General features: G+C 26.9%; 1 protein-coding gene across 1 annotated transcript in view; it reads right to left on the bottom strand.

Moving 5' to 3' along the window:
- Positions 1-9,070: 9,070 nt before the first annotated feature.
- LOC136089194 (uncharacterized) overlaps positions 9,071-22,719 on the bottom strand; it is a 64,126-nt gene continuing 50,477 nt past the window's right edge. Inside the window, exons 12-15 of the mRNA XM_065814911.1 lie at positions 18,635-18,661; positions 18,201-18,274; positions 11,809-11,967; positions 9,071-9,475 (exon numbers count right to left, since the gene is read on the bottom strand). Of these exons, the coding sequence (XP_065670983.1) occupies positions 9,241-9,475; positions 11,809-11,967; positions 18,201-18,274; positions 18,635-18,661 (495 nt within the window). The 3' untranslated portion in view covers positions 9,071-9,240. The remainder of the gene's footprint in view (positions 9,476-11,808; positions 11,968-18,200; positions 18,275-18,634; positions 18,662-22,719) is intronic.

The following is a 22,719-nucleotide window of genomic DNA, read 5'->3' as shown; positions in this document are numbered from 1 at the left end:
CTAAAAAGTTATAAACCTCAACTTTAAAGAAAAAAAAAATATTAGAAAAAAAAAAGGGTACGACACCCTTGCCCAGGAAACAAATTTAACATGCATGTTCATTGGAACTACACAAACGCTGTCAAGATAAAGCAAAATCAAAGTAAAGTCTGAAAGATAAAGTAAAATAAAAAAAAAAGATTCAAAAAAGTGATTTTTCAGAGCTAACTGGAGAAGTGAAATTCTCCAGTTAGCTCTGAAAACAATTTCAACATGTACTTTTATTAAGTTTACACAAATGCTGGAAGTTTCAGAGCTTTAGCTAGCCTGGAAGGTAGTGAAAAATCAATCGCAAGATTCCGAGACAACTGATAGCCGACAAACAACTTGTGAAGTCGAACTAACGTTAGAAAAAAAATTAAAAGTTTATTCTAAAGCACTATTTTAATTAAATAAGATTTTATTTTTCTAATCATCTTTGTGCGGGTTGGACACCAACGCAACAAAAAGTAGGTTTTTAAGGTGCTCACAACCTATGGTAGAAATTAAACAGCTTTCCTTTCCATCTTTTTTCAAATAGATTAAATATGATAAAACTCAATAAAAGATAATATCTGATAAACAATCCTTTCATCATATAAATTATATCAGATAGTTTAAATGACTTAGAATTTTTTGAAAACTGCTTTAGCAGTCGATGTCCTTGCGGATACCAAAAATGTTATATTGCGTCATATTACCATAAAAAAATACTTGATTGAAAAGGTAAATACAAAAAAAAAAAAAACAGTGACTTAGTCAAGGTTTACACATGCATGAATTACCCATAGCTTAGAAAATATGCCCCCTTTCCCCTTTCCTCCACCGACAAAGTTTCAATATGGCCACTAAGCTATTTCTGCTAAACAAAAAAAAGAAATAAAAAATCAATAACTATTTAGCAGCCCCTATTAGCACTCATGCCCGTCTTTACACTATTGGTATACACGTGTGTTGGTATACGCGCGTACTATATTTGCCCCTAATTATAATAGAATTACCCTATACGATATACGTGAAAAAAAAATCCTTTCCCGATGCCCCACCACAAACAATGCCCACATACATCAGAGTATTACCTGATGTTTTACCCAGAAGTGCCCTCAAACAGGCAATGGATTTGAATACGCTATCTCAAAATTTATGTTAAATCAACATGAATTGACTGTTCTTTGAGAAAGTAAATAATATAACTTACATTTTACTTACTTACAAAGTAAAGTATGAAATTTCAAAGAAAATAATTACTTTTATTTGTAAATGTAAATAACAAGTTTTTTCAAATTACTTTTTTGTAAGCTGTTTTTGGTAACTTGTTACTTTTACACGTAAAAGTAATTTGTTGTTATGATGTAGTTTTATTTTACTTTGAAAAGTAAGTGTTGTGTTTCTTAAATATTATATTTACGTAGGTTTATTTCATAAATATTTTTTTTTTTACATTTAAAAAGTAAATTACATTTCGATGTAAATTATTTAGATAATTATAACCAAAATTACTTTTCAAAGTAGTTCACTTAACACGACTTACCATTAAAAGTAAGTTACATTTGCAAGTAAAAGTAAAAATGCAAATAACTTTTATTTGTAAAAAAAAATTACTTTTTCAAGTAACAGTTACTCATTTAAAAAATTCAACTTAAATAATTAAGTTTTACACGTTATATAATTTATGTAAAAATAAACGAATTACTTTTAAATGTAAGTAAATTATATATTTTTATGAGTTATGTAAAGTAATTTACGCGTAAAAGCAATTCGCGTTTTTACATCAAAATAAAAAAAAGTGCCATCCCTATTCGTAGACATAAAATACATACAAAAGGACATGTCAAACAGGGGAAAAGAGCAATAATGAAAATACCTTCTTCAAAAGGTGCACACATACTTTTGATTACAGCTATATCAACAACAAACTTTGTCTTGAAGGAAACTCGCTGAGGATCATTTAAAGCAGATTCTTGTAACGAGTGAATGTTGACGTTGTTTTACCAGTGGGTTGCATCCGGGAATCGTTTAGAGGATTTGGTCGTCGTAACAGACAATGCTCCATGTCACGCTCGTTTGGAAAGGGTGTTTGAAAATTCACCGGCTTAGTTGTTACGATTAGGACCTCACATCCCAATGTTAAACCCAGTGGAAGCTATCTGGTTCAAAATAAAAATAAACGTTAAAAATGTTATTTGCATTCCACCTGTATTCGGTGCTGGGATTATGAAACAACGAATGCAGTATTTAGAAAGAATTGTTACTGTGGCAAATAATACAATAATGGAAGGTGATTGTACACGCGTTGTACAGCATACGATCACTCATTATGCAACGATTTTAAATATGGAAGACGTCCAAGTTGGTGCTTAACTGAATATTGGAATGATTTTTAATGACGTTGTTTAAATTTAAGTTTTAAATTTTTATGTAAATAAATTATTTGTGTTTTATTTATTTTTCACAAACAAAAATATAAGAAAGTTTTAATTGACCCCCAATAGGATTTTTTCAGTTACCGCCGAAACCTCAAATATCTTTTTCATGACTTTTTATATTCTATGGATATTATATTATTAATTCCAGCCTTAAATTACAAAGTATATAAGGACTACAAAATTCAAAATACAAAGAACTTTGTATTCTTTATACTTTTCTCAATCGCAACTTTTATCTTTTCAATTACATCTTACGATTTCTTATTTACAACTTTCATGTTCTAAATAACATCTTACGTTTCTCAATTACAACTTTCATGTTCTAAATTACATCTTACGTTTCTTAATTACATCCTTCATCTTCTAAATTACATCTTACGTTTCTTAATTACAACTTTCATCTTCTCAATTACATCTTACGTTTCTTAATCACAACTTTCAAGTTCTTGAAAAGGTGTAGAAATAATTTGGTTTTTACGGAAAAAGTTAAGAGAATGCTTGACACTCCACTATTTTCAAGTTAGAAATTTTTATATGCAATTTATGTTTAGTAAAGACAAAAAAAATTTTTATAAAAACATGTTACTCCTAATTATGATCATACAAAATACTTATTGGTTCTTTTTATCATCGGAAGTAGAGGTTAATCGTATGAAGTAGAGGTTAATTGTATGAAGTAGAGGTTAATCGCATGAAAAAAACAGCTTCTACTGTCAATACAATGAAGTGCTTTTGCAGTCAGTGCAACAGATAAAACATTATAATACGCCATGCAATAAATTAAGGAGCTCAAACCCAAAATGCCATAGCGAATATTTTTAAGAAAATACTCTAGAATATTCTCAGGCGCGTATTCTCTGCTGGCTGGAATTCTTCTTGTCATTGGTTGCTCTATTTATACTGTTTAGGTAATAATAAATCTGAATGTCATGAATTTTTGTTGTTGTTGTTCTTTCATTTTCTATGAAATATTAAAGTATTGTTTTTTGATGTTGATAATTTTGATTTTAGCTTACGTAAACAGTTTGAGGTATAAAAGGCGAATGCTTTGAGCTTTCAGGTATGAAGCAAACTCCAAACATTTGTTAGTTTAGAATTATGTCAAATAAGGATACTTTACAAAAGTTTGCAATGATTAGAACCTGGGTGCAAAAAGTCCTAATGTTTTTGCAAAAGTACATACAATAATTGAGAGATTTAGAATTTAAAATTTTTCCTTACTTTTTTATTTTATTATTTATATTTTTTCTGTTTAACATAGAATAGTTTTACAATTTTATTTTCAGAGTGAGGCGTTTAAATATATAATGAAAATTTGAAATAAATAATTTTATTCTAAAGAAGAATGTCAAAGCAGAACATGGCTTAAAGAAGATAAGTCTAACATCACGTCATCATAATCTTTTCATAAAGCCTCTATATAAAAATTAAATAACTTATCGTATGTTATAAAAATCATAATAAAAGATAAATATAAAAATAAATAAATAACTTAAAAAGTTACTGCTAAAATTCGGTCAAAACAAAACTAAAGGAAAAAAAAAGACAAAGAAAAAGTTTTCTAAAATATTATCAGATATAATTTTTTTTTGTTTTTGTTTATTTGAAAAGGGGGAAACCCCCTCTAAGTTAACCCAAATTTTATAAAAAATATTTTTATTTATTTATGCATTTTAATGTATGCAGAATTCAAAATTATTTGTTTATTTACTGATTTAAATCATTAAATCCTTCAAGTTTAGCATTTTTTTAAGGTACCTTACAATTTATACCATAGCAACGCCCATAGCAACGGTGTAGCACCTTATTAAAAGTCCTAATAACTTATGTGTATTTTTAAATAGCTGCAGTAAAATGCTTGGTTTGGCTTCTTTACTTATCCACCGAGCGAAAAAAGTCTGGTTTATCAAGTCAGATTACAGTTTTCTGTTATTTTGAAGCTTTTAAAGTTGTCAATTTTCTTAATTTTTTAAAAAAATGGGTAAAGCGTGTAGAATAAAATCAAGAACAATAATTAAAAAAAGGAGGAGAGGTTTCTTAGGGAAGAAATTTAACAGTCTTGACAAAGAAAATATTGAAATGGAGTTAAATGATAATCCTTCTGTAACAATTTTGATTGATTCAAATAATACAACTGTCAATAATAACTGAATGAAAATATCTGGATATAGGATTATAATTGCTCTATATTATCTGATATATTTAGTGCTTTAGCATGCCCTCAATGTGGCGAGTGTTCATCCTTGTCATTGTCCAAAAAAATGCAAGACAAAAAAGGACTTGCCTCTAAGCTACTTATCAAGTGCTTTAACTGCAAATATGAAAATGAGTTTTATACTTCAAAACAATGTAACAGAGGATATGATATTAATTGTAGAACAGTATACGCAATGCTTGCACTTGGACAGGGACATTCTGGTATAAAAATATTCACTACTTTAATGAATATGCCACAACCAATGACTCAAAATAATTATGATAAGTTAGCTGTGAAAATAGGTGCTGTCACACAAAAAGTTGCTGAAGATACCATGTTTGATGCAGTAGCAGAATTGCGTAAACATGTTGCTAGTGATGAAGTTTTTGATATTGGTGTGTCGTGTGATAGTACTTGGCAGAGAAGAGGCTTTTCATCATTAAACGGTGTCTTTTCTGCATTATCAATGGACACTGGAAAGGTTTTGGATGTCGAACCAATGTGCAGGTTCTGGAAAGGTTGCTTTTTAAAGAAGCAGGTATGAAGGCAAGCGTATTGGCTACATTATTTCATGTTGCATCTTCCAAAACAAATAACTTGCACTTTCCTTACTGTCCTACCGGCATCAATAGTTGGTGCAAGTTCAACTTTGATAAAGCAAATAAAACCAACACTTACAAACCGGGTCCAGGTCTTCCAATGAACATAATTTTGAAAATTAGACCTACTTTTGAGGATCTTAGCAAAGATTCAGAACTAAAAAAACGTTTACATGGGAAAACTCAAAATGCAAATGAATCGTTCAACAGTATGATTTGGGACCGATTACCGAAGACTAGATATGTGTCACTCGCTAATTTGAAATTTGGTGTATACGATGCGGTAGCAAATTTTAATATTGGTATGAAAGCTTCAGTGTTAGTTTTTGAACAATTAAATATGTTACCAGATGCTTTCATTGTTAAAGGCTCCAATAAAATAAACAATAAAAGAATAAAACAATCTAATTATGGAATGAATGAAAAGAATAAGTTGAGGCGACAGTTAAATAGAGCCAACCATTCAAGAGCCGTTTCTAAAATTTTCAGTGGTTGTTTATTAACTGGTATAGAGTGTTTTAAGTTGAATAGTTTTTTTTTTTTTTTTTTTACACCTGCTGTTTATGCTGTTTTAGTACCATATTATTGAATATTAGACTTTGACTTCAAAATACCTAATTTTATATTTGTAAAAAAAAATTCTGTTCAACTTAAAACACTCTTCTACTCTATATAAACACCATATAAAAATTTCAACTTGGGTTATTTTGCTCCCTGCCCACAATATTGGCCGGCGTGAAACCTGTTTTTGCTGTTTTTTGGTAATTTTTTATGGTTTCCATAGCAACATGTTACCATTTTTTTTTTTTTTTGGTACTTTTTTTTTTTTTTATATATATATGCTATTGATCTGACAAATTTTTTTTTTTCTAAAAATTGATTTTAAAATTAGAGGGGGTTTCTCCCAAACTCAGAGACAAGTTTTTGTATATTTATATTTTATATGCATATTTGTATTTTTTTTATTTTTTTATTTTGTCAGACGTTTCATATTGAAGGTTTTTAATAGGCTGTTCACCATTCTTATATTTCGTTAAATTTTCGAGGCAATTCGTAAATGTTAATTAAATTTGATCTTACATTATACTTTTCATTTAAATTTATTTCAAACATCATATTAAAGTTTGGTTGTTGTAAAATCAATACATTAAAATGAGAGGCTGATAAATACTTATTTCAAATACGTTGATCATGTTCATATCTTTCAGAAAGGTTTTGCAAGTTTGCGTTAATGTTTAGAGAATAGAATTCTGCAAGCGTGTATTTGTAGCCTATGAATTTTTTAAAGTTTTGGTTTTTGCGTTCTTGCCCATAATATATTTGCATAGTTGATAAAATAATGAGTTAAAGCAAAATACATCAGTTTGTGTATTAACCTATGAGCGAAAAGGTAACAGATACACAAACAAAAGAACAAAAAACTTAAAGACAAAGTTATACAAATGAAAAAACCTGGTTCAAGTGAAAACTAAACCAAAATTGTTATGAATGTAGTTCATTTACTAATAAGATGTTCATTACAAAAAACTTATTTATACTTAAGAATTAGTAGGTAAAATTAATTTTTTGTCCGAGAGTAAAAGTAAAAGTTGTGTAATGACCAATTGTTATTACTTTATAAACGTGTTTTACAAAACGCTCTAATCAAAACTTTAAAAAACTTCTTAGAACATTGTTATTTGAAATTGCGCAGAAACTTATTAGTCTCAGAAAACGTATATAGAACAGCTCCAAAAAAAATCCCGCTTTCTTGAGCCAAACTAAACATCGGATAAACCAAACTTAATCTACACATTTCGTTTCCCGAACCCCCGCTAAACATCTATTACTTTAATAATTTTTTTTTTATAACTCAGCAGTACTAAGTGTAGTTAAGGCAAGTTTAAAATATTATAGCGTCTGTATGATATTTTATTAACAACGACATATTTCCATTAAATGATCAAGTCTGTGAACTATGAAAAGACGAAAAAAATCAAAATGATTAATTTTTCGGTATCATAAAATATAAATGTTAGTAGCGAAAAAACCTACACCGAAGGTTCTTTTTTTAATAAAAATTTTCTTAAAATTACAATCGCTTGCCAAATTTGAATAAGGTTTTATATAAATAAGTTTTTTTAGGTGATATGAACAACATATTTTAATAATATCATCTGTTCTGATCGTTTATTGGCAATTGTTCTTAATTATAGCTTTTTCTTGGTTGGAATTCTTGTATTTTTTGTGAAAATTGATAGAAATATTGTGTTTTAACAACTATATATAGTTAATATACGTCAGAACCGATTAGAACTAGGATCTATAGTGGGTTAAGGCACTTTTTCAAAAGATTTTAACTAAGTTCATGTTAACGCCAATGAGCTAAAGTGATCTAAAGACTCCAAACGGTGTTCTTTAGATTCACTATTAGTGGTAGTAAAAAGGTTTTGAAAATTATATATAAAAAAGACAAGTTTCTTTAAATATTAAAAAACCTGAACCAAAAAAAATTACATCTAAAGCTTTTGTTTATGTTTTTGTGTACTTTTTCTACATACCAAAATTAGTAGCAAGGCTCAATAATGCTTAATTTAATTTAAAATGCTAAAATGAAAATTTATTTACCTTTTTTTATGCTAATCCAGCATTAAATGCAGAAAAATCAATAAAAAAGAAAACTACATTTTCTCAGCTTTTTTATGACATCAAAAGTTAAAACTTACCTCACTGATGGATTATAGTGTAATAAACAAAACCTAGAAAACTTAAAAGAATAATTATTTTTAAAATGCTCTTTTAATTTTAAAGGATATTTTCGATGCAAAAACCTTTGGTAAAATATAAATATACTCAAATTTAAAAACAAATTTAAGGTTAGTTCTAGTAAGGTATTGCAGTTCTATCTAAAAAGGATCAACCCTGTAAATTTGAAGTTAATTGCATATCTGGTTAAAAAAATATGAATGATTTGCTGTTTGCAGTCAGACAAAAAAAGACAATTGAGAAATCAAGCTTTAAAGTTTAACAATAACATTTAAAGTAAAAAATTTCATACACTCATTTTAACTAACAACATTATCAAATTTACAACTTTGAATTTCAAGTAGTTCAGTAATAATACAAAACCAAAAATAAAAACGATTATTTAAAATCTAGTTCTTAGATAAATATATCTATAAAAAGTTTTGTTGCTATGGGCGTAACTAAGTAAATTTCTTAATTCACAATCAATAAATATATTTCTTAAACTATTTTTTGTTATTAAAACCTTATCATGTTATATATGGTGGAAAAGCCAGTTAAATTTTATAAAAAGTTAGCTAATAAAAAAAAATTAATTGCTCTAATGGAAATTTTTTTTTTTTTTGTAGTTATTTAGGTGCTCCCAGAATTCCTTGCGGTCTTATCACAGAACACCGCGGGAGAGCATTTAACAGGAAGTTCACGCCTCCTTCCGTACCAATGTCGCTTGTTGGGCTAGAGCTGGCGTCGAACCTCGGACCTCTGGGTTCTGAGCCAGAACTCTAACCACTGCGCCACGGCTGCTCAACTAAATCGCTACGTTTTTTCTATATAGTCATCTTAACTACATCTTAACTTAAAGTTTTTGTTCTTTAGCTTTAGATAAAATAAAGTATAAATAAATTTAGATAAAATAAAGTATAATAAAATAAGACTTTTTTTTTTTTAAAGTTATAATTAAATAAGTTTATAAGTTAGCTTAAAATTTTTGTTCTTTAGTTATAAATAATTAACAAACTTATTTTATCTTTTATTTTCGTTCAGATTTTAATTAACTAAAACTTTTCTGCAAAAAATAAAATGTTTTGCTTTTAAAAACGACAAGGTTTTTCTGCACAGACAAGGTTTTTCTGCACTTTATAAATTATTACAAATAATACAATTGTATACTAGTTAACCTTTACTGCTATATAAAATATATATTATAATAAAATCATGTATGATCTTTACAGAGTTAAAAAAATTAAAAATAATAACTATAAATTGAATAAGTATGTTAATAATGAATATATTCTTTTAGTCTGATAACGACTTCACTTTTATCTGGAAGCACTTTTCTTTTATTTAACGTAGATGGAATAAGCCAGTAAATATACGCGCAATTTAGCAAACAACCAATGGATATAAGAAAAAAAACAAAGTACTGATTAAATGGAAATCCAAGTCTACGAAGTTCAATATTTAATAGCGACCAGCTGTATGCATAACCAAAGATTGCGGGTCCCAACGTCCTTAAAATTGAAAAAAAAAAAGAAAAATCAAAAAAAAATTCAAAAAGCGTTTTAAAAAGTTTTTATATATTTAATAAAGCATTTTGATAACTTCATCAAAATTATAGAATCATCGTTAGGTTTGTACATGTCTGAACACCATTCACAAATTTATTTTAAAAAACTATTCTTATAACACTGTAAAATATAGTTTCTTAAATGGATAACATTAATTGCGAGGATTTAAAACAAAACTTCACACAAATAAAATAAACTTCGCACAATTAAATATTACTTACTTCGATAAATTTTACTAATAAATATTATTATTATAGATTTTTGCATTTTTAAAAATTGGTAAATGAATGACTAAATATAAAACAGATATTTGGTTTATTCGGATAACTCTGTATTTAAGAATTAATTTAGTTATGTGTTATATATATATATATATATATATATATATATATATATATATATATATATATATATATATATATATATATATATATATATAAAGAAATTTTTAACCAGAGTAATGTTATTAATCCAAGTTAAATAATATTCTATGATTGAAAGCAAAAGTGAAAAACTTTTCCTCAATTTTTGTCTTAACATTGTTGTCATGACAATAAAGTTGTATTGAATTTGTTTCATGGTGTTTTTATCTACTTGATGATCTACTACTACTACTATGATAATCTTATCATAAGAAATTTGCTACAACAAAGTAGAAATGTAAAAATAAATTTCCAGATCAACCCCTTTAAAAGAAATTTCTAATACTTTTTGAGATTTTTTGTCCGACCTTTTATCCCTGAATCTATTTATAAAAGGTTTAAGTAAAGTTTGGTTTTTAAATTTATCTTAAAATGTTTATATTAAATAATTAAATTCAAAAATAAAGATTTTCAGATAAAAGTTTTGATAAAAAGTAGCATGTAATAATTGAAATTCAGCATAAATCTTTAAATCTGTGCGTTTTTAGATAATTAAAGAAGATTTGAATATTTTGTTAAATGTTAGAAGCTGAGAAATTTTATTCGTGTTTTTAATCTTTTTACAAAATAAAATTATCTTTAAAAAGTTACATAAATTTTAATGGTACCCACTTTTTGGAACTTTTCAAAAAAACTTAAGGAACACGAGAAGTCCACCTTGAAACATGCGTGTTTTACGAATAGATAAATTTAGTTTAAGGTTATATTATAACAAGAGATATTTACTTGCGTCAACCAGTAAAAATTTTTTTTCTTATATTAGAAATGAGCCACGGGTAGGAACAAACATTTGATCACGGGTAGGAATAAACCATTGATTACAGGTAGGAATAAACCATAGATCACGGGTAGGAATCCCCATTGATGCTGAAAAGTACCAGTCAAACCTCAGTTAAATAATCATCAAGTATTTTACTTAAGTTTGGTTCAAATGTTTTTTGTTTATAGTACCGTTTAAATATTTTATTTCAGTTTCATAGCAACATAATGATGAATAGGCCATTTCTTAATCTTATGCCCTTATTTTAATTTTAAGGCATTAATTTTAACTTATGTTTATAGGAAAATTTTTTACAAATTATGAACTTCAGTAAAGTTTTGTAATTAACAAAACAAGAAAAGTTCAATTATTTTAAATGTTTCGATAAAATGAGAAAAGCGAATAGCTGTCATTTATATATTTGCCATCAGAAGAAATCAGTAGAAGGAAATTTAGTTCTTTTTAAATTTAAAAAATTATTTTGCGAAAAAAACTATTGCTCAGTTAAGGTTATGATTATCATTCATACTTTAAAGTAAAAAGGAGGAGGAGGTCGTACTTTAAAGTAAGGAGGAGGGGGTCGCACTCCCTTCCTTCCCCATCACCTAAGAAAATAATTTTTTTCTAAAAAACAAAAAAAGTAAAATAATTTTAAGAAACTTGTTACAAATTCGTTACTTTAAAAAAGTTGTTTTACTTATTCCCCATAAAAAATAAAAACTTAGTTAACTATATACTAAAAAATAAAAATTTAAAATGTAAATCAAAAAATCAAAAATTTGTTAAATGTTGTATTCAATCAAGTAAAATATTTTAGTTTTACAAAAAAACATAACTAAAAAACAAAACATATTTTTAATGAAGAATCGCAAAACAGATCTTTTCAAACTAATACTATTAGTAATACAAAATCAAATTTTAAAGGAGAGCGGGGAAGGATGGGGGGGGGGGGGCTGTACCTCAAACCTTTTCATTGTAAACTTTTATCTAATACCGCATTAAGCATAAGAAGTTTTAATTAAAGTATTTTATAAAAGTACAGATTTTAAAATAAATTAGTTCAAAAAGTACAGATTTCAAAATAAATTAGTTACCTTCCAATGCATGACACAGACATTCCCAAACCATTAACTGTACCCAAAAGATCAGGTTCAACACTGTTACCCAAAAATATGTTAATGCAGATGAAGCATACATTATTTGCAGCATTAATAGAAACTTGAACAATCAGTAGAAAGATCCATCGTAATGTTCTAAATATTAGAAATATTTTTTGAAGAAACTCAAAAATTTTCAAAAAAACTGAAATCTTAGAAATATTATGATGATTAACAACAAAAAAAGTCTCAAATTAAAAACACAAAACTACTTTTAAAAAATTAAACTTAAAAAAAGTAAAAAGTAAAAAAAAATTTAAAACATTTAGAAAATTCTTAAATGTAAAGTAGATAGATAACATCAAACTGAATTGCTTTAAATATTTTTCAAAATATGAAATAAAATAAATTATATTTAAATAAATTATATGTATTAATCACAGCAATGAAAATACAACATTTAAAAAAGTCAAAGCGTATACATCAGATCATTATAGTATATGTAATAGCAAAATGTTATTATTGCCTGTGTAATTATTTAGATTTTCCTGTACTAACAATTAAATTATTTACATATTCACAAAATTATTTCCTTTTTGTATTTATGTTTCAATTATTTTAGATTTTGATAAAAACAGAAAACAAAAATAAGTTTACATTTAATTAAATTATTTGTGATTAATAAACTAATACATTTAATTAACTAATATTTACTATTTTTTTAATTGTTTTTTTATTGCTACAGAATCATGAATTTTTTAAAGAAAAAATTCTTTGAAAAGTTATTTTTGGTATTGTGGTACTAATATTTAAAAAGCATAACCTTATGCCATGTATTTTAAATACTTTCAGATGTAAAATGCCTAAGTATTAATATATTGCCTGCACTTGGTATCCATTGCTGAAACAACATTATAAGCTTTCTATCACAAATTTAATATGTATCATTATTAATAAAAATGAGAGACTGTCTTTCTTTTTTTATTTTATTTCAGAAGCTTTTTTTTCTAGCCACTTTTTTGCTATTTACAGTGATACACTGTTTAATGATAACTTTTCTTATTACTTTTATTTAATTAATTTTATTTAAAAAATTTCATTAATTTTTTTTAAAAAATTTCTTAAGAATATTATTCAGAAAATTCCTAGGAATTCTTTTTAGAATCTTAAGACTGACTATATTTTTACATGTTTTTTTATGCTGCAATTTCTCACAATAAAAACGCCAGCCTGACTGAATGTGTTTAGTCCATAATTTCAATAGTTTTGACAACTTCTAGTGTGGCACACAACTTTTATGATGTTTACTGGATGATGGAAAATCGTTTTTACTAATTTATTGTACTAGGTGATAAACAATTTATACATCTTGTTTACTGATTTACCTTCAAACATCTTTTCCAGTTTAATAATCACTTTTACTTTGCCCCAATAATCTTGAAATTAAGAAGGCAACTGTTGTTCTCTGAGTTCCTGCCTTTGCATGCCATAAGGCTTGAACTCAGAGAACTGAGTTTTTGACATATAGCCAAATCAATCAGCTTCCTAAAGTTCAAAAATCCTGTCTCCCTTGTCTGTGATTACTCAATCAAAAGTACCTTTGTAAGCAACATTGCATGTGGGTCAATAAGTTGGGAAAGTAGCTACCTTGAAAAGATAGCATTTGTCTACGAATATCTGAAATCAGTATAGATAGTGGCGTTGTTTAACATTTTTTGATTTAGTTGTATTTGTGAAAAAATGTCATTAGTGATGAAGGATTTTGAAATTGTTTGATGATTCTATTAGTGAGTGCAGTAATTTGATTGTTTAGTATCAATTCGCTGGCATCACTGTTGACTTTCATTTTTGATAATGCATTAGTTGAGTTTTATATTTATTAATTATAATTAAGCTCATTCAATCAAACCCATTAAAACAACTTTATATATCTGAAATTAGTAGTTAATGATATCGCCATCTTCTGAACGCATATGAAATTAACAAACTTGATTATGAAACAATAAAACATTGCTTTCTGTGTATCCAGGTAAACTATAAAATTTTGATATTTGTCAAAAAGAATGAAAAATTTTTTTTTTGCAAAAAGCCCTAAGAATTAAAAAATGATTTAGAAAAATCACAGTGATTTAGAAAAAAAAAAAGAATATTTGATGTGTAATATACATGGTCTTTTATAAATAACTTTTTATTCTTTTTTTCTAACTAGTTTTTTAATTTTCAGTCATATCTTGTATTCTGTAGTTTCTATGAATAAATCATTATTTAATTCCAAAACATATTTTAGGAGAACAAAAACACTTGTGCCATTTAACTTTTACAGTAGAGCCTGGGTCTGAAATTGGATCATATCTTACTCACAAAGTCATTTTAATTGAAAAAATTTAAAAAAGGTGCTACAGGACTTTTGTTGGAAGATAAGGTTGCTAGTGTCCTAAATAAATATAAAATTGCTAATTCTATAAAAGCTATCCTTCTTGACAATACTGCTTCTAACACTGGTTGGAAAAGTGGGCTTGTAACAACTGTAGGAAAGAAAGTTAATAGCCAATTTCACATTATTGGTTGTTCACTTCACCAAAATGAGCTTCCCTTTCAAGCTATTTTTTAATATATAAAAAGCACCAAATCCCTAATCTTTTTAGTAGTTTAATTGGAAAACTTTGCATAAGTAGCTACCCTCAAGTTCATAAAAATTAGCAGCCTAAATAACATACATTGTCATGAACATTAAAAGATTTAAGTAGTGATCTAAGACTTTTTCTAGAATATATTCTTGAAGTTTCAAGAGGAAATGTTGATCATAAAAATATAAAGTGGAAAATTGGGCAATTAAGCCATTTTAGATAAGATTAACTTTAGTTAACTTTATCTAGAATAGTTATCATTTATATTTATATCTGTATAATATTATATCATTTTTAATTGCATACTCTGAAACATTCAGTTTAAGTTAGTTGAAGTTTTATGAAAAAAAATAAAAAAATAAAAATAAATATTTTTTTCATTTTGTTTAAACATCTTTAAAAGAATTATTTTCTACTAAGTTGGTTATGACAATGTGAAAATATGCAACTATTTCAAAGTAATTTTTCGAATTATTTAAAAAGGTTTAAATGACATTCAGACTGAAGGAAAGTTTGTTTGGGACGACAATACAACATCGCAGTTTTTTAATTGGAGAAGTAAAGCACCGGATAATATGAATAACAATGATGATTGTGTGGGAATGATTAATTATTGGAATGACTTAAGTTATGAAATATATCTTGGATATATTTGTGAAGTCAGAAAAGGTATATTGTATATACTAATGATCATAATTATATGATGAGAATTACTAATGTAATAGTTATCATTATATCAGTTATAGTTAACATTTAAGATAAGTTAACTTTGGCAATTCAATTATTGTGACTTTTTTATCTTCCAGAAATGTAAGATTAGCTCCACCAAATTATAAAATTTGTTGTGCAAGTGCATGCAGCTAGTGAGTTTGAAATAAAAATAGATAATAAGTTTAATAATCAGCAGTTTTACATTTTCAATATCGTTAAAGGAATTAAAGTACAGTCTGACAAAATCAAAACTATCATGTTAAAAAACTTGCAACATAATGCTTTTGCTTTGCTGACTGAAAATCTATTGTGCTCCATGATGAAATTAGATGAATATGAAGTCAGAGAAGCTGATACCAGAAATATTTTAAGCATCAGGTACACATAATATTAATAAAATAAACTGACATTATTAAAATAAAAAAGTTCATATAGAGTTCAATTCTAAGGTGACAGACAAATGGAAAGAATAATAACCAGTAAATAAGATTAATAACCCGTTGAGATTTTTTGAAAAACTAAATTGTGAATTCTAGAAAATTTTTATGAGTGACCAGAAAATAAAGCTCCATAATACATAAATGTGCAGTTTTGGGTGAGTGGGGAAAAAGTTCAAAACTAATAATTGCACTGGAATGTTTATTTGACATTTTGGTCTAAAAGTAAAGCAAAAAATTTGTTTATTAGATTTTATGTTTTTGAACACAAACCTGTTTTTAAAAGCATAAGATTAAACAAGATCAAAAAGGAGATTTTTACTTTTAAATTTAATTCTTTTAGAAATATGACAGTGCCTACAATAAGATTAAACAAAATCACTGTAATAAATACTGATGCAAAAACAGCTACTCAACGTGTACAAACTTCTTGAATGCTAGTTGTTCAAATTGATCTTCTATTGCATTAATAATTGTGTCAAGAGATTCAAAATATACTGGGTAATAGACATTGCTTGTTTGTTTTTAGTAATCAATGACATATTGAAAAATGGAGTAATTCAACTTTTTTGTTTTTTTAAACTTTTTTCTGAAACATATTGAAAAATTTGACTTTTTTCGGTTTTTTAATTGATTGGATTGAATTTGCTGCTTTCTTAACTACCACAAAAAACAAATAAATTTTTTTATTTTATTTTATCAATAACTAAATACGCAGATTTTTTTCCACTGGTTGCCAACATTTTTGTCAATTAAAGAGATTTTGATAAGTTATCAGTCATGGCGTAAAGCTTATAAGAGTGATGATAAACAAAAGCCTGAAAATAAGGAAAGAAATACATTAAAGGTATAATAATTCAACTGTATAATTTAGCATTAATTACTTCAACTCAGTTCAGCTTTATTGGTTAGTTCAAGTAATCCAGCTTCAATCATTTTCTTTGTCAGCAGTTGAAATCTTTTACACTGTTTTTTTGAATTTAATCAGAAAATTGCTTCTGCTCATTGTTTAAATAAATATTTGTAACAACAAGATTTACAAATTTTACACCAATTATTTGATGTTCATTGCATAAGAATGAAGTAGCACAATCATTTAATCTAAATACCCATTCTGCAGCATATTGATCACAAATAGGTAAGTCTCTCATAAGCTAAATGGCAGTATCTAATATACCTCATCAGATTCAGCTAATAAAAAAGTTTTGGAAACATTTGATCTTTTTATTAAACTTTTTAACAACATTAATAACTGTAACAACTTCAAAGCTCTTTGAACCTAAACTACATTCTTCAATTTAACCTAAATTCTTCCATATCTTCAATATACCATTCTTCAATATCTGTTAAAATAAATTGCAATTCATCATCAAGTAATTTAAGTAAAGATATATTACTACTCTCTTTTCTGACACTTCCTCCCGAATATTGACAAACTCTTTAAGTAAAGTTTTCACAGTTAATATTTGCTCAGAGGTCTCAAGTTCACCAAAACCAATAAAAAATCTGCCACCACTCATTTGACTCATTTGCTCTCAACACTTGTTTTATTTGAGCTACATACAAATCTGCAGCTGGGTTAAACCCTCTAAACCGTTTTCTCTATTTAAACTCTGTGTATTTTTGACACGATTTTTGATGAGATCAATTACTAATTTTAAAATGATAAAAAATTATTTCAACTTGACTTTATGACTATAAAATGCTTGTTAAAAAAATTTTTTTCTTCTTCAGAAAACTATTATTTTCTTCTTGTTCAAAAAACTAGACTATTTCAGCTGCTATAGCATAACTTTTAAAGCCTGTTGATGGTTTAAGAACAAATTTCTCTAATATGAATGTGTATGAATCATCATTGAGACATTGTTAATGGGCAATTCCAATGTGAAAACATTTTTTTTTTTTTTTTAAATGCAACCCTAAGTCTCAGATTTTGTTGATTTTTACACTACTAAATTTTAATAAGTTATGAACATCCTAAAAATTAAATGTGATGGACAATTTCCGTCTCCTTAATAAACATTTTAATGATTTTTATGCCGATGAACATATTGTTATAACTTATAGTTCACCTTTCTTCAATTTTCTTTCACTTTCTTAGACTAGATAAGAGCCCCTCTTCTTGGATTGATCATTTTTTCCAAACAACCAATGTTTCTTAAAGTCTGCAATGCTCTGTTAATAAATTTTGTCAACTAGTTCATGCAATTACCTGCCTTTAGCATTTTATAGTTTATTTAAGTTAATTTCTCTTCCTTTTTCACTGCTCATCCAACTTCTAAAAGGTTGACCAAAATAAATTTTAATGACTTTTCAACCAATTTCATATAAACTAATTATATACATATACTTTTTACAATAACTTTTACATGCTTTATAATTTTTTTTTAATTTTTATTTTGTGTGTATGTGTCATTATTAGTGTCTAACACTATGAAAACTAGTTGGGTTATGCTTGCTATTTTTATTAAAAAACAAATATTAACTATATAAAACTAAAATTCAATAAAATAATGAAAAAATTTTCACAAAAAAAATTTAAAGTTGAATTAAACTTTTTTGATTTTTTTTCTTTTTCTTTTTCTAGCAATAAAAAATATGTACAAAATCTTACCTATTTTGAGGTAACACAGAACATGGTAATAATGGAGTCATGCAAGCAAAAATAATGGTGCACCCAATAATTGTCTATATAAATAAAAATATCTATTAATAAAATTTTAAGATATATAATTTTAGTTAAAAATTAGATTTTTTAATTATTAAAAGTAAAACTGATGTATTAACTTGAATAATTTAAATAAAATACTGATTTTAATTACGATTATTCTTTAAATGTTTTTTTCAGATTATAAATACACCAGAAACTTGTTATCCTGCTTATCTTCTGTGTGGATAAATTGATTAGTATTGCCAATAAAATAAGTATAATAATATAATATTTTAATTTTCAACAAATGTGCACATAAAGCACATGCAATTTAATACTTAGTTTAGAAAATAAAATTTAGACCAAAATAATAAAATTTAGACCAAGTTTAGACCAACCTTTTTAGCTCCAAACCAAAATTGCAACTAAAATAAAAAATTTTAAATATAAAAAGTGGAAAAATAATTCAAAATGTAGGTATATGCATAAAAATAAACATGTATATGCTACCCAGCTAGCACACTTATGTTGGGCTAACATTTTTAAATACATTGGGAACATTGGCTGTTGATCCAATATTAGTTATATTGTATTTATATCAATGAAAAACTTAATAACAATATGATTAAAAATAGCAAAATTACATTGGTCGAATGTATTTAAAAACATTGCAAAAACTGGTTGTTTTTCCAATCTAATTCCAATATTAATCCAATGTATAGAGATCAACATTGACCAAATGTGTATAACTCTACATTGATCCAATGTATACGGATTAATGTTAACCAAATGTATATGATGCAATACTAACCCTATGTGTACGGATTAACATTGAATTATATAAACTAGATCAAGATTGATCCATATACATTGGAATAACATTGAATCATATACAGAAGATCAACATTGTGTTTGCATCAAGAAAAGTCCTATATAAAAATATGTATTTGTATAATTTATAAGAATTAATTTTCATTTAAGTATTTCAATTGATTATTGAAAAATATTTTGCTAATATTTTTCTTTTTTTTATACAATGAAATATCAAGCAACAAGCAAAACAAACATGACTAATGTGTCTTTCTTTCTGATGCCATTTATTAGCTATAATAAGTATTAAAAAGCGTCATCTGTTATGTTGATTAATCATAATGGTTGGAAAATGTATGTATATATATTATATATATATATATATATATATATATATATATATATATATATATATGTTAAAATATAAAACAAATAAATTTAATTTTAATAAAGGTTAAATATAACGTTAAAAATTATTAGTAAAATATTATGCAATGCTGATTTAAAGTACAATGTTGGGCCAACGTTGTTTTTTGGTTATTGGCAACACCGCATTTGTAACCAAAATGACATAAAAACAATATTTGCAGTCAATGTTGGGCATTGGCCCAACATCGACCATAAACATTTTTTTATGTAAATTCACCTCCCCAAGGCTGAGAAGGCCACTACAGACAAGGAGGCTACTTAATAGTGGTTATAACCCTCTTTCAACTCTATAACTCCGAAACATGAACCTTGGCGAACAAGGCCACTGTGCAAGAAACAAGTTGAGAATTAAGTCTCACCTTTTTCCTGTGACTGTTCCTAAGTGCTCCAAAAATTCTTATTCATCTAGTTTTTTTCCCCGAACATCATTTCTGTAAAATTTGCTCTCTTCTTCTTGTTTTCCTGACTCATATAGCTTACAATTTTAAGTCATCTGTTAATCATTATCATGCTTTATAAACTTTAGCTTTTTTGTTTAAGTAACTTCCAACTCTAATAGTGGTTGCTAGCAGCAACCACTATTAGAGTTGGAAGAGTTAGAATTAGAAATTCTTTTAAAAATATCATCACTTGTTGGAAGTGATGATATTTTTAAAAGAAAAAAAAGTTGTTGTGATGTACAAAGTTCCACTCACTTATTGTTAATATTTTTGCCACATACGATGTCATTTGGTTTTATTTGAGGCAAACTTTTTGGTGGTGTTGCAATCATGTGAAGTGATTCAGACTTTGGCAAACCTCAGTTTATTCTCACTGATAATACTTAGTCTGTTGCTATCCAACAGGTCAATAATAAAGCTGATAAATTCACAATTATCAATATTAACATGTATGTTAAAGATTCCTATGAAAATATCAATTCTAAACGTTTTTTTTAGTTTAATTTTTTAGTTTTCAAATGTTGAATGATTGATTGAATATATTTGATACAAACAGTAAATATTTTATAACTGCTGACTTTAAATGCGATGGACAATTTCCATTTTCTTAATAAACGTTTTGATGATTTTTGTGCTGATGAACATCTTGTTATAACTTATAGTTCACCTTCCTTCAATTTTTCTTTCACTTTCTTAGACTAGATTAGAGCCCATCTTCTTGGATTGATCATTGTTTCTCAAACAATCATTGTTTCTCGAAGTCTGCAATGCTCTGTTAATAAATTTAGTCAACCAGTTCATCCAATTACCGGCCTTTAGCAGTTATATTTTATTTAAGTTAATGTCTCTTCCTTTTTCACTTCTTATCCAACTTCGAAAAAGTTGATTAAAATAAATTTTAATAACTTTTCAACCAACTTCATATAAATTATTTATATACATATACTTTTTATAATAAACTATTACAGGTTTTATAATTTTTTAATATTACTTATGTGTGTGTGTGTCATTATTAGTGTCTAACACTATGAAAACTGGTAGGGTTATGCTTGGTATTTTTATTAAAAAACAAATAATAACATGTCAAATCACAACTCAAGTTGAAAAAAAACTTTGCAGAAATGCAAGAAATAGGCTAAGGCAAGATAAATTAATAATCAACAAAATGTTAGATATGCTGCTAGACAAGAAAGAATGCATTGTATAACAAGAAGTAATATTAATCCAGTTTAAAAATATTCAGGAGAAATGAATTTAAAATTGTTTTTAAAAATATTTTAAAAATATTTTTAAAAATATTTAGGAGAAATGAATTATATTTGTTAATGTTGTGCTGAGAAACTTCCTGCTGAAACACCTTTTTTACATTGCAATAATGGGAAGGAAGTGTTGCCTCCATTTTGACCATTTTCAAAAGATTTACAAGATTTGTAGGAAATTATTTAGATTGAAATGCCAATGTAAATTTTTAAAAATATATTCGAAATTATAATGCCTGTTTTTCATTTGCTTCATTTACAATGTAGTAGCTAATATAGTTTATCCTAATAATAATGGGTCCACGTGTCCTAGAATATGTGGTCAGGTTTTTCATCGTGTTGGTGATCTTAGGCCAAGATATTCCTCCAACATATTGTCAACTATACATCTATGATCCACATGCAGCAGTTAATTTTAGAATGCAACAATATAGTAATGATCTTTATTTAAATGATTTAATATTTAAATTCCAAACTATTATTAGTCAAGAGAACCCATTTGCTATTGCATTTAAAAATATGGCTGAAATGGAAATGAAGAAATTTATTAAAATGTCTTTACTTGAAGTGCAAGATAGACCTCCTTATAATCTCTCTTCACATAATAAAATTGTGGTAATTCACATAATGAATTCTTGGTAAAGATGATGCTCCACCTGCTTCCAGGGAAGTCGTTATTTAAGCAAGAGGTCATCCTCTTAAAACTATATCAAGTATGTCAGGAAACTTAGATCCTATGGTTTATCCTCTATTTTTTCCAAGAGGTAATGCTGGTTGGCATAATTGATTTGTTCACAACTCTGAACATGCTACATTTGTTAGAAATCATCTTACATTTTCTCAGTATTACAATTATAGACTTTTAATTACACAATTTTTTCTTCAATCTTTTATAGCAAGAAACTAGTTCAGCAATATGCTGTTGATGCATTTGTCCAAGTTGAAAGCCAGCACCTTGCTTTTATCATAAAAATATCAAAATAAACTGAGAAGCAAACAGTATGATGCCTTACTTGAACATGTAAACAATCTCGTAAAAGATGTTAGACCAGGGTGTGATGTAGTTTTGCCATCAACTTATGTAGGAAGTCTTAGACCTTTAAAAGAAAACTTTAAAGATGTCTATAGCTATGTCTATAATTAAAAAGTATGGTAAATCAGATCTTTTTATTACTTTTAATTGCAACCAAAAGCGTTCCAGATAACTGAAAATTTAGATCCAGTTCAGACAGCAAATAGTAGACCTGACTTGGCTACTTGAGTATTCAAACTCATATTAAATAACCTCCTCAATGATATTTTTAAGCAAGGCGTATTAGGGAAAGTTGTAACACTTGTTCAGGTTATTGAATTTCAAAAGTATGGTTATTTTCAATTATTTACTTTTGTGAACCAGACAATTTTTTATATGTTTGGAATACATAAAAATCTTTAATGATGGAGGACTTTATTCACCGCTCAGTCCCACTTATTCAAGCTCTTTGTCAAGTTCTAAAGATTATTAATCAATGTGGTAAAACAGTGATTATAATCTGCCTGTTGATG

This window comes from Hydra vulgaris, chromosome 13 (genome assembly GCF_038396675.1).
Source record: "Hydra vulgaris chromosome 13, alternate assembly HydraT2T_AEP".
In the NCBI taxonomy this organism is placed as follows: Eukaryota; Metazoa; Cnidaria; class Hydrozoa; order Anthoathecata; family Hydridae; genus Hydra; species Hydra vulgaris.
This window is presented reverse-complemented; position numbering and strand designations above follow the sequence as displayed.